The 12,784-nt window shown below is 49.5% G+C and overlaps 1 protein-coding gene across 1 annotated transcript; it reads right to left on the bottom strand.

The window, feature by feature from the left end:
• Positions 1 to 364: 364 nt before the first annotated feature.
• On the bottom strand, positions 365 to 12,728 carry GSDMC (gasdermin C). Its single transcript, XM_032316012.1, has 10 exons — positions 12,515 to 12,728; positions 11,469 to 11,652; positions 9,456 to 9,624; positions 6,520 to 6,631; positions 5,393 to 5,464; positions 4,425 to 4,460; positions 2,656 to 2,795; positions 2,186 to 2,315; positions 1,639 to 1,712; positions 365 to 733 (listed from the first exon to the last, which is right to left on the bottom strand). The coding sequence occupies exons 1-10, from the start codon at positions 12,726 to 12,728 to the stop codon at positions 365 to 367; spliced, it is 1,500 nt and encodes a 499-aa protein (XP_032171903.1).
• Positions 12,729 to 12,784: the final 56 nt, after the last annotated feature.

Genomic DNA, 12,784 nt, shown 5'->3' with positions numbered 1-12,784 from the left:
AAAGTACATGTGCATACATATGTGCAATATGTACAATACATAGTGATCAATATGCAGGTATAATTTGGGGAGATAATTATTTTTTGAAGCAAAAAAAAAAACCCTCTTGTTTTTGACCTTTTACTACCTCTTCCTGGTCACATATCTATCTCTCCCTTCATCAATCACCTTATTATTTGATACATTTCACAGTAAGTTACAGATCCCAGTACATTTCATCCCAAACAATTCATACTGTTCCTAGAGTTCAGTATTTGTTTACATTGTTTTGGAGTAGCTTTAATATATAGCAAAATGCTCATATCTTTAGATACTGTTTGATGAGCTTTGACAATTGCATGAATCCAGATACAGATCTGTCACTTCAGAACGTTCCCTCAGGTGTGCTGATTCCTGGCTCCATGCTACCCGGAACGCCAGAAGTGGTGGCTTTTGGGCCCCTGAGCTCATCAGGGATGCTCCCAGCATAGACTGCGGCGAGGCCAGGCCTCTCTGGACTGACTGTCAGCCGCTGCAGCAGGGAGAGGGTCCCATACAGGGCAGACAGAGTCTGCTTGTCTTCCAGATCCCAGGTTGAACTGGGGCTGTTCAGCTCCATATTCAGGCCACACTCCTGCAGAAGGCCATAGGTGATGGCCAAATCCTCGTCCTGGAGTGTGGCAAGGAGCTCAGGTTTGAGGGTGAAGGGGATATCCTTGAAGTATTTGAAGTTGGGCTCCAGGATGCTCCTTACCTAGAATAAACAGTATCTGATGTTACAAGTCAGCATTTAAGGTTGGAAAGAGAAAATTTGTCCCCAAGAGGGTCAATGCTGGGTAACTGAAAATGGTAAGACTTTTGGAGTCAAGGGGACCAGGAGTCATGTCCTGGTCATGTCCTGTGATCAGTGTGATTGTGGACACATTACTGGAAAACGCTGAGCATTGGTTCCTCATCTGCTAAATGGTTACACTAGCATTTCTCGTGTGGAGTAGTGGCATCTGGAGTTAGATGTGTGTGCATGTGCGTACACGCGGGCAGTGTGTGTATATGGGTATGCATACGTCTGCACCACATATGTACTTACATATAGGTATGAGGGGAGAGAAGGAGAGAGCAATTCTCAAGTGGTAACTGTGTTAAAGCAGGGATATGACTCCAAGCCCCTCAGTTCCCAAACCTGGGTTCCTATATGGCTATTTTAGAACTGGCAGGCCCCTCTGCTGGGGTTGCCAGGGAAATGGAGACCCTCCTAAAGTAGCCTCATAGCCACTGGGCCTGTTCCCTAGAGGCAGTTGCAGCCAGGGATTTCCCGTTGCCAGAGCAGGATCCTGTCTCCCTTCCTGGCAGAAGCCTCCATCATCTCTTTTTCCTCAGAGTCATTCTTTTTTTTTTTTTTTTTTAAAGATTTTATTTATTTATTTGACAGAGAGAAATCACAAGTAGTCGGAGAAGCAGGCAGAGAGAGAGAGAGGGAAGCAGGCTCCCTGCTGAGCAGAGAGCCCGATGCGGGACTCGATCCCAGGACCCTGAGATCATGACCTGAGCCGAAGGCAGCGGCTTAACCCACTGAGCCACCCGGGCGCCCCTCCTCAGAGTCATTCTTAACTCCAGTTTTTTCACCCTCTTCCCTGGGCATTGCCCCTGGGGATTTCTCACCAGCTCCTGCTGCTGGAGCAGGATCCTCTTCTTCATGGACTGGGCGAGCAGGTCACGTTGGGTGTCACTCAGCACTGGGATTGGGAACATTTGGGGAAAGAGTGATGAAAAGTCATATTTTCCTCTCCCCGCTGTGAACTAGGAGACCCAATGAGAGGGGAACTCTGAGGCAGAGGAATAATCCACTGGACTTGAAGGTCAAGTTCCCTATACTAGAAAGTCCCCCTTCTACTCTTGGGATGGTCTTCAGGATGCTACATGACATGGTCCAGAGAATGGGATCCTGAGGCCAGAGGCTGGAATCATCCACCCACAGTGATGTGTTGGATGAACTTGGGCCAATCACTTTCTGGGCCTGAAGCTGGTTCTCTGTCCACATGGCAAATTGATCTCACTAAGCCTGCCAGACTTTGGAGAGAGGTGATATGTGAGGATGAAGATCATGATATTTGAAGGGTTTTGGAGAAGTGGCATCTAACCCATGGCTTTTATGAGGTCTGCCGGCCAAACTTGTGACTTTCGTACATGTCCCCCAGATCACTCTTACCCATTATGGCTTCAAGGAGGTAAGTGATGTGAAATCTTTCCTGGATCCATAGGTCTCTTATGTCCTCTTGCATCTCATTTAAGATTTTGCCACCAAAGCTATCCGGAGGATCCCAGGGGTTCCTATCCAGCTGTAGGAGATTGGTGTTATTGGTAGTATGATACTACTACTAGTACAACTAGTATTGTTAAATAATTTTGTCTGTGTCTTTTAAGGCTGTATGTGATTAACAAGGTTGGGGAGGTCAGGGCACTTTACCTGTGCCAGGGGATTCCTCGCAGCCTCAGTATTTGCGACTGCACTCCTTGGCCCTTTCGTGCTTGGGGCCAGTGTCCTGTATCTCTCACATTCTCCTCTTTCCCCTGGAATTGCTCCGTCCCTCCTCCTCCATGTGCCTTGGTAGCAGCATCTCCTAAACCTGCCCCCATTACCACTTTTGATTAGCTCTAGGTAGCTGTAGAACCCCTCACCTCATCCATGAGGTCCTGCAAAGCCTCTTGGTTCCCAAGCATGTTCAGGATCGTATGGAGTATAGCATCCTGAGCGTCCCGTGCGAGCAGGGACAGGGCCTCCATTTCCCAGAAAATCTCCTGCCGTAGGTCCTCAAATTCTGCCCTCAGGAATCAACAATGAGAATGGGTACAATTCTTTGATTAGAACATTCCTGGGATGATCAGCCCTTCCCTATCAGTAGGAGCCCTTTTATCAACCAAGAGCATCTCTGCGGATGGCATGTTTGAGCTCTGAATAGGTTAGAAGTAGCAGACCTCTAACTCTGAGCTCTGAAATGAGAGGGGTAGAAAGCAGGGAGAAGGGATGGAGATTCTGGAAAGCGGTCATGGAAAGTGGGAGAAAATGACCAGCTCCTCATTTCTGGGACATGCGTGACATAACGTGGATTCTCATGTTGGGCCATTAGAGATGAGGATCTTACGTGCCCTGGGCTCAGTTTCTACATCTGTTAAATGGGGATGTTAAAAGGATTAAATTGAGTTTACATATGGAAAATGCTTGGGGTAATACTGGGTGCACATGACTTATCCTTCTTATTGTGTAATTCTACTTGTATAGTCTATATCCACAGACAGTTTTAACCAAAGAACTGGGGTGCCTGAGTGGCTCAGTCAGTTGGGCGTCTGCCTTTGGCTCAGGTCATGATCTCAGCATCCTGGGGTTGAGCCCCATGTCGGGCTTCCTGCTCTGCGGTGAGTCTGTTTCTTCCTGGCCCTCTGCTCATGCTCTTTGTCTCTGTCTCTCTTTCTCCCCCTGTGTCTCTCAAATAAATAATTTTTTTTTTAAAGAGTTAACCAAGGAAAGAATTTGGGGCTTTCTGCTTCTGCTAGCAGACTTCAGGTGGCCTTAAGATGATTTGCTGACTGAGGGGCCAGCGGGATGGGAGCTGCAGTGACACAGGCGTTTCTCTTTGGGTCACTGCTGTATCCCTAGGGCTCAGAATAATGCCTGTTGCCCACTGAGTTCTTCATGGATGTTTGTCGCAGGCAGGCAGAAGTGAATAAAAGAATGAATAAGCAGATTGGACAAGAACATCTCTTTGGAAGAAGAGCTCAGTGTTCTGAGTTGAATGGAAATTCCAGTTTGGGTTCTCAGCTTTGCAGCTTCCTACCGTGGAAGTCCCTTAATTCCCTCTTAGTAGACACTCCTCTTACAGGAGGACTCTGCATTCTCTTCCTGGAAAGAGAAGCACAAGTGATCATCTCTTTTCTCCTGCTTAGATCGGCTTTTGAGACACTTTGGAGGCTTCTGTCCTCTCTCCACTTCCTCTTGCCTGTCCTCTTCCTGCCCCAGTCTGGGTCCATCCCTCCAACCCCATGGCCTTCCTGCACCTCTCCTGTTCCACAAGAGCTAGGGCCAGGCACTAGGGCCTGGGTGGCAAGGCCAGGGCAGTCTGCCCTGCTGACCGGATGTGGGCAGAATGAGATCGCCCTGCTCTCCTCCAGCAGACACGTACCTATTAGGGGGAGGGGACTGCTTGTGAGGGCGTCTGAAAGAGAAAGTACGTCCCCTGCCCAAGACTTAGCTTCTGAAGACATTCAGTTTCTCTGACCTTCTGCCCCTGACTTCCCTGACCCCTTCCTGTCCATCTACTCCTGCCCTTTGCCCAGGGGCCATATCTCCCACCTCAGGTAGGGACAGCAGAGGCAGTCATGGGGGATTTCGTGCAAAGTGGTCTCATGGAGGGCTGCATTCCCACCATCCTGCCTTGAAAACCACCACTCACCTGCTGGTAACGGGATAAAACCCCTGAACCATTTTGCTGGAAAGAGAAACAGAAATGCTCATTCCCAAAGCCTTACTGCCCTCTTCCCTCGCCTCCTCCCCACCGCTCTCCTTCCTGCACCCAGCTTTCTCCTCCTCCTCTGCCTACCCTGCATTTCTCACCTCTTCCCGCTACTGCAGTTGACGTGGTGCCTAGGCACACGGAGACCCAGGCAGCCCCCCCAGGCACACGGAGACCCAGGCAGCCCCCCCAGGCACACGGAGACCCAGGCAGCCCCCCCCCAGGCACACGGAGACCCAGGCAGCACCCCCCCAGGCACACGGAGACCCAGGCAGCACCCCACCAGGCACACGGAGACCCAGGCAGCCCCCCCCCCCCAGGCACACGGAGACCCAGGCAGCACCCCCCCAGGCACACGGAGACCCAGGCAGCCCCCCCAGGCACACGGAGACCCAGGCAGCACCCCCCCAGGCACACGGAGACCCAGGCAGCACCCCCCCAGGCACACGGAGACCCAGGCAGCCCCCCCTCCCCAGCCCCACAACCCTATTCAGTGTTCAAAGGAGAAAGGAGGCTTTCTGGTGGCTGAGGCCTGTGCAGGTCAAAGGCCGGGGAGAGTAGGAGGCGGTGGAGGAATCTGGCTGGAAAGATTTCCCTGTGGGTGGTGGGGGCTGAGCCCTGTGCATGGCTCTTACTTGTATCCAGAGGGGGTCAGGGCTCAGCAGGGTCTGAGTTGAGGCAGAGAACTGCCCAGCTCTGGAGCTCACCTTTTGGAAAGGTTTTTGTTTGTTTGCTTGTTTGTTTTTAAGATTATATTTATTGGCGAGAGCTGAGCAGGAGCCAGAGAGCACAAACGGGTGGGGGGCAGAGGGAGAGGGAGGAGGAGACTCCCCACTGAGCAGGGAGCCTGATGTGGGACTGGACCCCAGCACCCCGAGATTGTGACCCGAGCCGAAGCAGATGCTTACAGTCTCCCGACTTGAACACCAAGGTGCGTCCTGGAAAGGTTTTCGGCTTGTAGTCGTCTAGGGTGAGAATATCTGTGTGGGAGGAAGTCAGGCCAGGACAGCCGAGGTTATTCCTGCTGGACTGCTTCACAGCCCGGCACCTACAGCCCCAGACCGCCCCCTCCAGGCCGCCCGTGGCCACTCTTCTCAGTGGGGCCTGGGGACCCCTCCATCATAGTCCCCTGTGATGCTGGCTAAAACTCAGAACCCCCGACCTGACTCTGAAGAAGAGCCTGGAACCCGCCTTTTCTACAAGCACCTTGGTTGGTCACGGTGCTCTCTGACACTGCAGCACTGTCTCTGTAAGGTAGAGGTAATTGGCTTTGTCCCTCCTCCTTTGGGTAGGATGGTCTGTCTGGTGCTCTTTGTCTTACTCTCCTGAGGTCTCCTCCTTTCCCTGTTTCTGTTCCCAGTCCTGTCCAGGAAGACATGGGTGATTTCACGCTCTCTGTGAGGAATGTGCTGAGACAAGATGTTGCAGAGAGGATACTACAGAGAATAGTGTGTGAGTGTGTACCTCTGTGTGTGTGTGTGTGTGTGTGTGTGCGCGTGTGCGCGCGGGTATGCGTGTGTGAGGGGAGGGTGCTGGGGGCCTGAGGCGAGCGAGGGAGGGAGAGGTGTAGCTAAAGCCCTGCCTTATGCTCCGAGGACATTATGTCTGCAGTTCGGTTTGGGATCCTGCTACTATCTCAGGGGCTTTGACCCGAGGCGATGGGGAGCCTGGAGAGCTCCCTGGGGCTCCCCAGGTGAACTGCTCAGAGTGGCTTGAGTGAGTCCTTGACCGAATAGGGACGATGGGATTGGGGCTGCACTTCGCCCCGTGCTAAGGATACCTCTGCGCTGGGTCCCTCTTTGTCCCTCTCCATGTGGGAGACTGTCTCTGTATCTCCCCCGGCAGCGTTTCAGGCCGTGCCGGGCGGGAGGGGGCCGTGGGTGGTGGGGGGTGTGTGTGCCCCCACGGCTGGGAAACGTCCTCACTTCTCCGTGAGTGGGCAGAGCCGCGAGTGGAAGCGTGAGCACGCTGATGCTCCTTCCCCTCTCATTTCTCCCCTTCCTTCCCCAGCTGCCTCTTTTCAGCCTCTGCTTACCCCAGCCATTCGCCTCAAAAAACAGCCGCTTCCTCTTGTAGGCCAACACTGTGCCCTGTGACAGAGTCAGCATCTTCTCTGTCACTTTGTGAACCTCTCCCTGGCATTGACCCTGGGGAGAGAAAGCAGGCAGTGCGGTCCCGTATGCATGTGATCTTCAAACTCGGGCTCGTGCTCAGAGAACCCAGCATCTTCCTCCTCTCACTCTCCCTTGGTCCTGATTTTCAGGTCCTGCTCTTTAATCCTTCTTCTTTTTTTTTTTTTTTTTTAAAGATTTTATTTATTTTTGACAGAGATCGCAAGTAGGCAGAGAGGCAAACAGAGAGAGAGAGAGGAGGAAGCAGGCTCCTGCTGAGCAGAGAGCCCGATGTGGGGCTCGATCCCAGGACCCTGAGATCATGACCTGAGCCAAAGGCAGAGGCTTTAACCCACTGAGCCACCCAGGCGCCCCATAATCCTTCTTGGTCCAGTATTTAATTTCATATTTCTCAGGTTCATGTTTGTATTTCAGTGATTTATTATTTTTTTTTCAGATTTAAGTGTATCCAGTTATTTTCTCCTTTGAATGAAGAAGGTTCCTACTCTTCCCCCTTCCCCAGCCTACCCATCCTTCCCCCATCCTCCTAAAATGTTCACATCCCAATATCTACGTGAAAATCCATTGTTTACTCTTGGGGAAACTGCTTCTCCTCATTCCAGATCTTTCCTTTATCAGTTAATTACTTGTGTCCGTCATGTGCCCTCTCTGCCTCTTACTCATCTTCCCAGGGGATGTAGGGTTGCATTTTTGGAGATCATGCATTTCTGAAGACTTCCTTCTTTTACTCTCACACCTGAGCATTATTTTGACTGGACATAGAATTCTAAGCTGTAATTTTTTGGAAAATGACTCTTGTTTTCCTTTTTTAGAGATATTCTTGATTTTCTTTTGGAAGCAAATATCCTGATAGTTCGCACTCAGGTTTTGTGGTGTATGTGGACCCATGAAACTGGCCTCCTGTTGGTTCTTTCATCCGGAAGCACATTCCTCCGGTCCTGCCTTTCTTGTATTATTTCCTGGGTGACTGACTGACTGTGTTTCCGCTCTCTCGGGAACTCCTGTTATTCACATTTTGGATCTCCAGGACTAACCCTCTTTATTTTAAAATGAACATTTTCCTTACTTTTTTTGGGGGGGGGATATTTCTTTGATTATTATATTTTGTTTTTTCTATTAAAAAAAATGTAGACTTCTATTAAAAAAAAATGCCAGACTTCCGGTTTCTGGTCTGGCACGTAAAGAGCTTAGAAATTGTCACTCTGTCTTCAAATCAAGCGAAAAGCTGACAAACTTTACTGAGACTATCAGTCTGGGTTTTCCAGAAAAACAGCACCACTGGGCTCTCTGTCTCTCTGTCTGTATATTTATCTGTCTAAAGGGCTTTATTGTGAGGGAGCTGCTCATGCAGTTATAATGGTTGAGAAGTCCCAAGATGTGCAGGCCCAGGAGAACTTCTGATATGGTTCTCATCCGAATCTAAAGCCCTGAGAACCAGGCAAGTCTATGGTGTAGCTCACAGTGTAAGTCAGTCTGACGGCAGAACAGTGTCCCAGCTGAAAGACACTCAGGCCGAGAGTGAACTTAGTCTTTCTCCACGTTTGTTTTGTGCATACCTGCAGTGGACTGGATGAGGCCCACTTACCCTGCTTTACCAGTCTGCCCATTCAAAGCTCATCTGGAAGCCCCCTCGCAGACACACCCAGAGTAACGCTGAACCAAGTATCATGGACCAGTCACAGCGGCAATGTAAAATGAACCATCCCATGGAGTAGTAATTACTATATTCTAGAGACCTGATTGTTAATACATATTGTAGTGGACTTCTACGGACGTGTTATATTTTAATTTTATGGATGAGGGAACCCTATCTCAGAAACAAGAATACTGTCCTCAGGCAGCCAAGTGAGTAAATGGCTTCTCCAGAATTCAGCCCTACTCTTTGAATGTCCTGGCAAATCAAATATTACCTAAGAGAGTCAAGTGCAAATCAACGGCATGGGAAACTGAGGCAGCCATGAACCAGGGGTGACTTACAGACTGTTCGATGTCACAGCCCCAGAGCCCACACTTAGATGGCACTGGTTGTGAACAGCTGGGGCGGTGGCCGGACACACCGCTGAGCAGTCACCCTGTGCGAGGTGCCACAGGGTGTTCTGTCCTCACGAAACCCAGTCCACCCGTCCGAACAGGTGGGAAAGCAGCTGACCAGGGCGGTCCTCCCAGCTGGACGGAGTTTTGTTTCAGACTTCTTTAACACTGGGTGGCGCCTTGCTCTCCTTTCGGGTTTATTCACAGATCTTGGAACGTTAGCGCACATCTCAGTTTTTGTTTTGTTTTAGTTCCTAAATCTCTTAAGTGAGGACAAGTTACATATGAAATATATTGTGTGTAAATGTCCATTATAACACACATACACAAACTTTATATGTTCCTGAATCATGGTTCATGTTGACTTAATATTTGATAAACTGAGGTATGTAAGCCATAGAACACTTTCTACTCAGGGGTTGCCATTATTTAGGATATTTCAACTGCTGAAGTTTTGTACTGTGGTCTCTTCTTTCTGCAGCCACAGAGCCCCACTTGTATGAAGTAGAACAGCCATGCTTTAGAGGATCCAGAATCTATTATTTACCCAAAGCAAAGTATAATCACCAATAATTAAGTCTATCTTCTATTTTATCAATAATGAATAATCTCATATATTAAGATACTAAAATGAGGATGTTAGAACATACTCTCAGGTCAGGAGTCAGGCACATGAGAAGTGGGAAATACTAGCCCTATTCATTCCACCCCCAAAGATGGGTCCTAATGGACTGCAAAGCCCCTGGACAGTGAGGCTGGCTGGCTGTGCTCTTAGTGTCCCCAACCCACAACAGGGACAACCATGTACCTTGACCAAAAGAGTCCAAGGGATTGAGCAACTTCCCGTAGCAGTCACACTTCCGCTGTCATGCAGCTCAGTAGTCTGGGTCAGCTCCACGGTCTCTGTCACCACATAGAAATTGTTTCCTCTGTCCTGGGACTTCACCATCAGTAACAGCTTTGGATCCAGCACTTTCCTGCGGTAGATGGGAAGAGAAAGGTCATAGTGGGAAAGGGATGCCTTCTTGGGTTATTCTAGGTTACTCTTCTAAGAACCTGGATGGGGTAGAAAGTGTTTGGAACTTGACAGGTGAGCTCTCAATGTGTAGGAAGATACTGCTTATAGGTTAGGTGGCTTAGGGCAACAGAACATCTTCTCTGTTATGTATGGTGGCGGGGCCCCCATTCTCTGACAGGGTTCGAGGGTGTGCATCTCATATGATGAAAGACATCTGTATTTTCCAAAATTACTTTTGTCCTATTAGGGTAGTTTATAGATTTTCAGTACTAGGGCCTCTCAGCAGAAGGAGGCTGGACGTCAGCGAGGCCAGGTGATTGAGAACAGTGCTGGGGAAGTCCCGTAGTCCAGGCCGGTTACGCACACTGCATGTGGAGTGGGTGGATAAAGTGTGATGAAGTGGGTGGATGCTGGGTGATTCTTCATGACTAGCTCAGCTGGGCTTGGTGGGCTGACTGTCCCTAGAAGGTGGTTGTGCAGCTTGACTTGAAAAATCCAGGATGGGGGAGATGGGGAAGGTCTGCAGTGCTGAAGACAAAGTCCATCCCCATTTCAATTCTGAGACCCAACTCCGGTTCTACTCCAGGCCCCATTTGCCTGGTGCCCTGGTAACAGCTGTGGGGAATACTGTGAGATCCTTAAATTTGCCTTTCAGTGCAGGTGGTCACTGAGCATCCAATGTGGGCTTTCCCATTGCCTTTGGAGACAAATGCAAGCTCCTTACCATGCGTCCAAGGGACGTGTCATCTGACTTCTACCTGCTTCATCTGCTTCATTTTATACCACTTTCCTCCCCGCTGACTAAGCTTTGGCCTCCCTGGCCTCCTCTTGGTCTTGGAAACATCCAGCTCTCCCATGCTTCAGGACCTCTAAACCCCAATTTGAACTCCTTTCCTCCTGCTCTTACTTGCTTCTGTCATTCTTTACGCCCGAGTTCAGCTGTTCGTGGCCAGAGAAACTTAAGCCAACCACCTGCAGTGTCTCTTGCCCCTGTCCTGTTTCTTATCTCCAGAGTTCCCATCACGATCTGCAAGTGCCTTCGTAGCTGAATACATTAAATGCCCACTTCCCATTTACTAGAAATCGCCAACTGCCTTCCAGAGCCCCCACCCCCGCCCCTGGCCCCTGTATTTAAAGGTTTGACCTCAGGCTTACTTACTTCACTTGGAGCTAGCTAAGTAAAAGGTACCTTAGAAATTGGGTCTTTCACTAGTGAAATAGTGAGAATTGTTTTGTTATTTCTTTTCACGCAGCTAAGGAATCTGAGATACTCTTTTGTACCATAAACAGTCTTTGCAAATTTTTTTTTTTTTTGCAAATGTTATGTTAAATAAGGTCCTTGTAAGGACCCAGGAATACAGCAATTTCCCAAGGCCCAGTGAAAGTAACTTTCAGTTTCTAAAAGGTTTGCTGTTTTTTAACTTGTTGCCTACCAGTGTGTCGCCTTTGTGAACACACTATTTAAGCTGACGTAGGAAGCTGTCCATAGCTCACAGAGGATCATTTGATATCTGCCTTTGCCCATATACATGCAGGTACATGGAATCCCAGGACACAGCTGCATACTTGACTTACTAAGCAGAGAGTTTCGGATTCTTTGTCACAGGTTTAATAAATAGATAGCTGATAACTAATAATGGCCAGTTGGCCGAATGAATGAATAAATACCCGAGAAGAACAGCATGGTCTGGGATGTCCTGCCTACACTCCGAACCTGGCAGCAAAGCCTGCTAGGGGTTTTTTTGTTCACGAGGAGAGCGCTATGGGCCCTGTTGACCAGTTCCTTTCTTCCTGTGGCCTCACCTCTTTTGAAGGTCTTTCCATTTATGGGTCAGGATACGAACAACTTGGAACTGAAGGGAGGATCCACAGCATTCAGTGGCTTCCCCTGACACCCTCGCTTCTAGCCCAGCAGTCACGTTGGCAGAAGCCTTCCGCTTCTGGCCCGCAGCATTGCTGAGGTGAAACGGTCCTGAGACATCAAATTCTGGGGACAGAAAAAGTGGCCTTAGAGTGAGCCAAGAATTTACTCTGGAACGGAGGGAAAGTGAATGGCAGAGTCCTGTGTTGTCCCAACCCTCCTATTCACTTACATCTGTCAGTTGAGAATCTAGCACACGAATGGCTATTTATTTATTTTTTACGATTTATTTATTAGAGAGAGAGAAAGTGGGGGCAGGGCAGAGAGAGAATCCTCAAGTGGACTCCTTTCTGAGCCTGATATGGGGGCTTGTTCTCTTGACCCTGAGATCATAACCTGAGCCAAAAATCAAGATTCAGGCACTCAACAAACTGAGCCACCCAGGTGCCCCTCAGTTAATGTTTAAATGTAAATTCTTGCTGAGGACAAATGTCTGAATCGGCCCAGGGGCTGGAAAACAGCGATAGCACTCCAAACCCCAAGACAGAGTAACATCATGTGTGCACCGGTCGAGGGGGCCCACGACATCATCTTTCCTCTGGAGCAGGCACAACATCCAGCCCAGGCAGAAGCGCCCTGGAGCAGAAAGGGTGAAGCATATGGAGACAGGCGGATCTGAGTTTGGATTCTACTCTTACTAACTCCCAGGTGCATAACCTGGCACAGATTACTTTATGTTTCAATTCACCGTTGTGTAAGTGGGGATAATGTCCCTGACATAAGAGGCTGCGGTGAGAATTAGACGAACTAATACATGCTTGTGTCCAGGTGTTGTAGAGTCTCAAGTAACCATAGCTTCTTGCCCAGGGCCTTTTGGCAAAACTAATGCTAACGCTGACTGTGGGGGTCTCAGGGACCCTTGCGTGCCGCACTGCTTGTGAGCACCTATGTTTTCCACTCCCCGCCCCCTTGTCCTTGTTGACAGTACCCGGGACTGAAGAGCCTGGCTCCAGGAAGTCCGTGAGCGTGTACTCTACCGGAACGTCAGGTGATTCCCAGAACCTTGAGCGGGTCCTCTTCTTCCGTAATACTGACAGCACTCGGTATTTGCTGGCGCTCTGCAGGGATCTTATGGGCCTCAGGTCTTCGGCTCCAATCTCTTTGACCAAGTTCTTGCTGATACGCTCAAACAGGGAGGGCATATTGCTAGGAGCAGATGGAACAGCTGTCTGAAATTCAGTTGAGAGGGGGAAGCTCT

Source organism: Mustela erminea, chromosome 16 (genome assembly GCF_009829155.1).
Source record: "Mustela erminea isolate mMusErm1 chromosome 16, mMusErm1.Pri, whole genome shotgun sequence".
NCBI classification, from domain to species: Eukaryota; Metazoa; Chordata; class Mammalia; order Carnivora; family Mustelidae; genus Mustela; species Mustela erminea.
The sequence above is the reverse complement of the archived record's forward strand: the minus strand, read 5'-3'. Positions and strand labels throughout refer to the sequence as shown.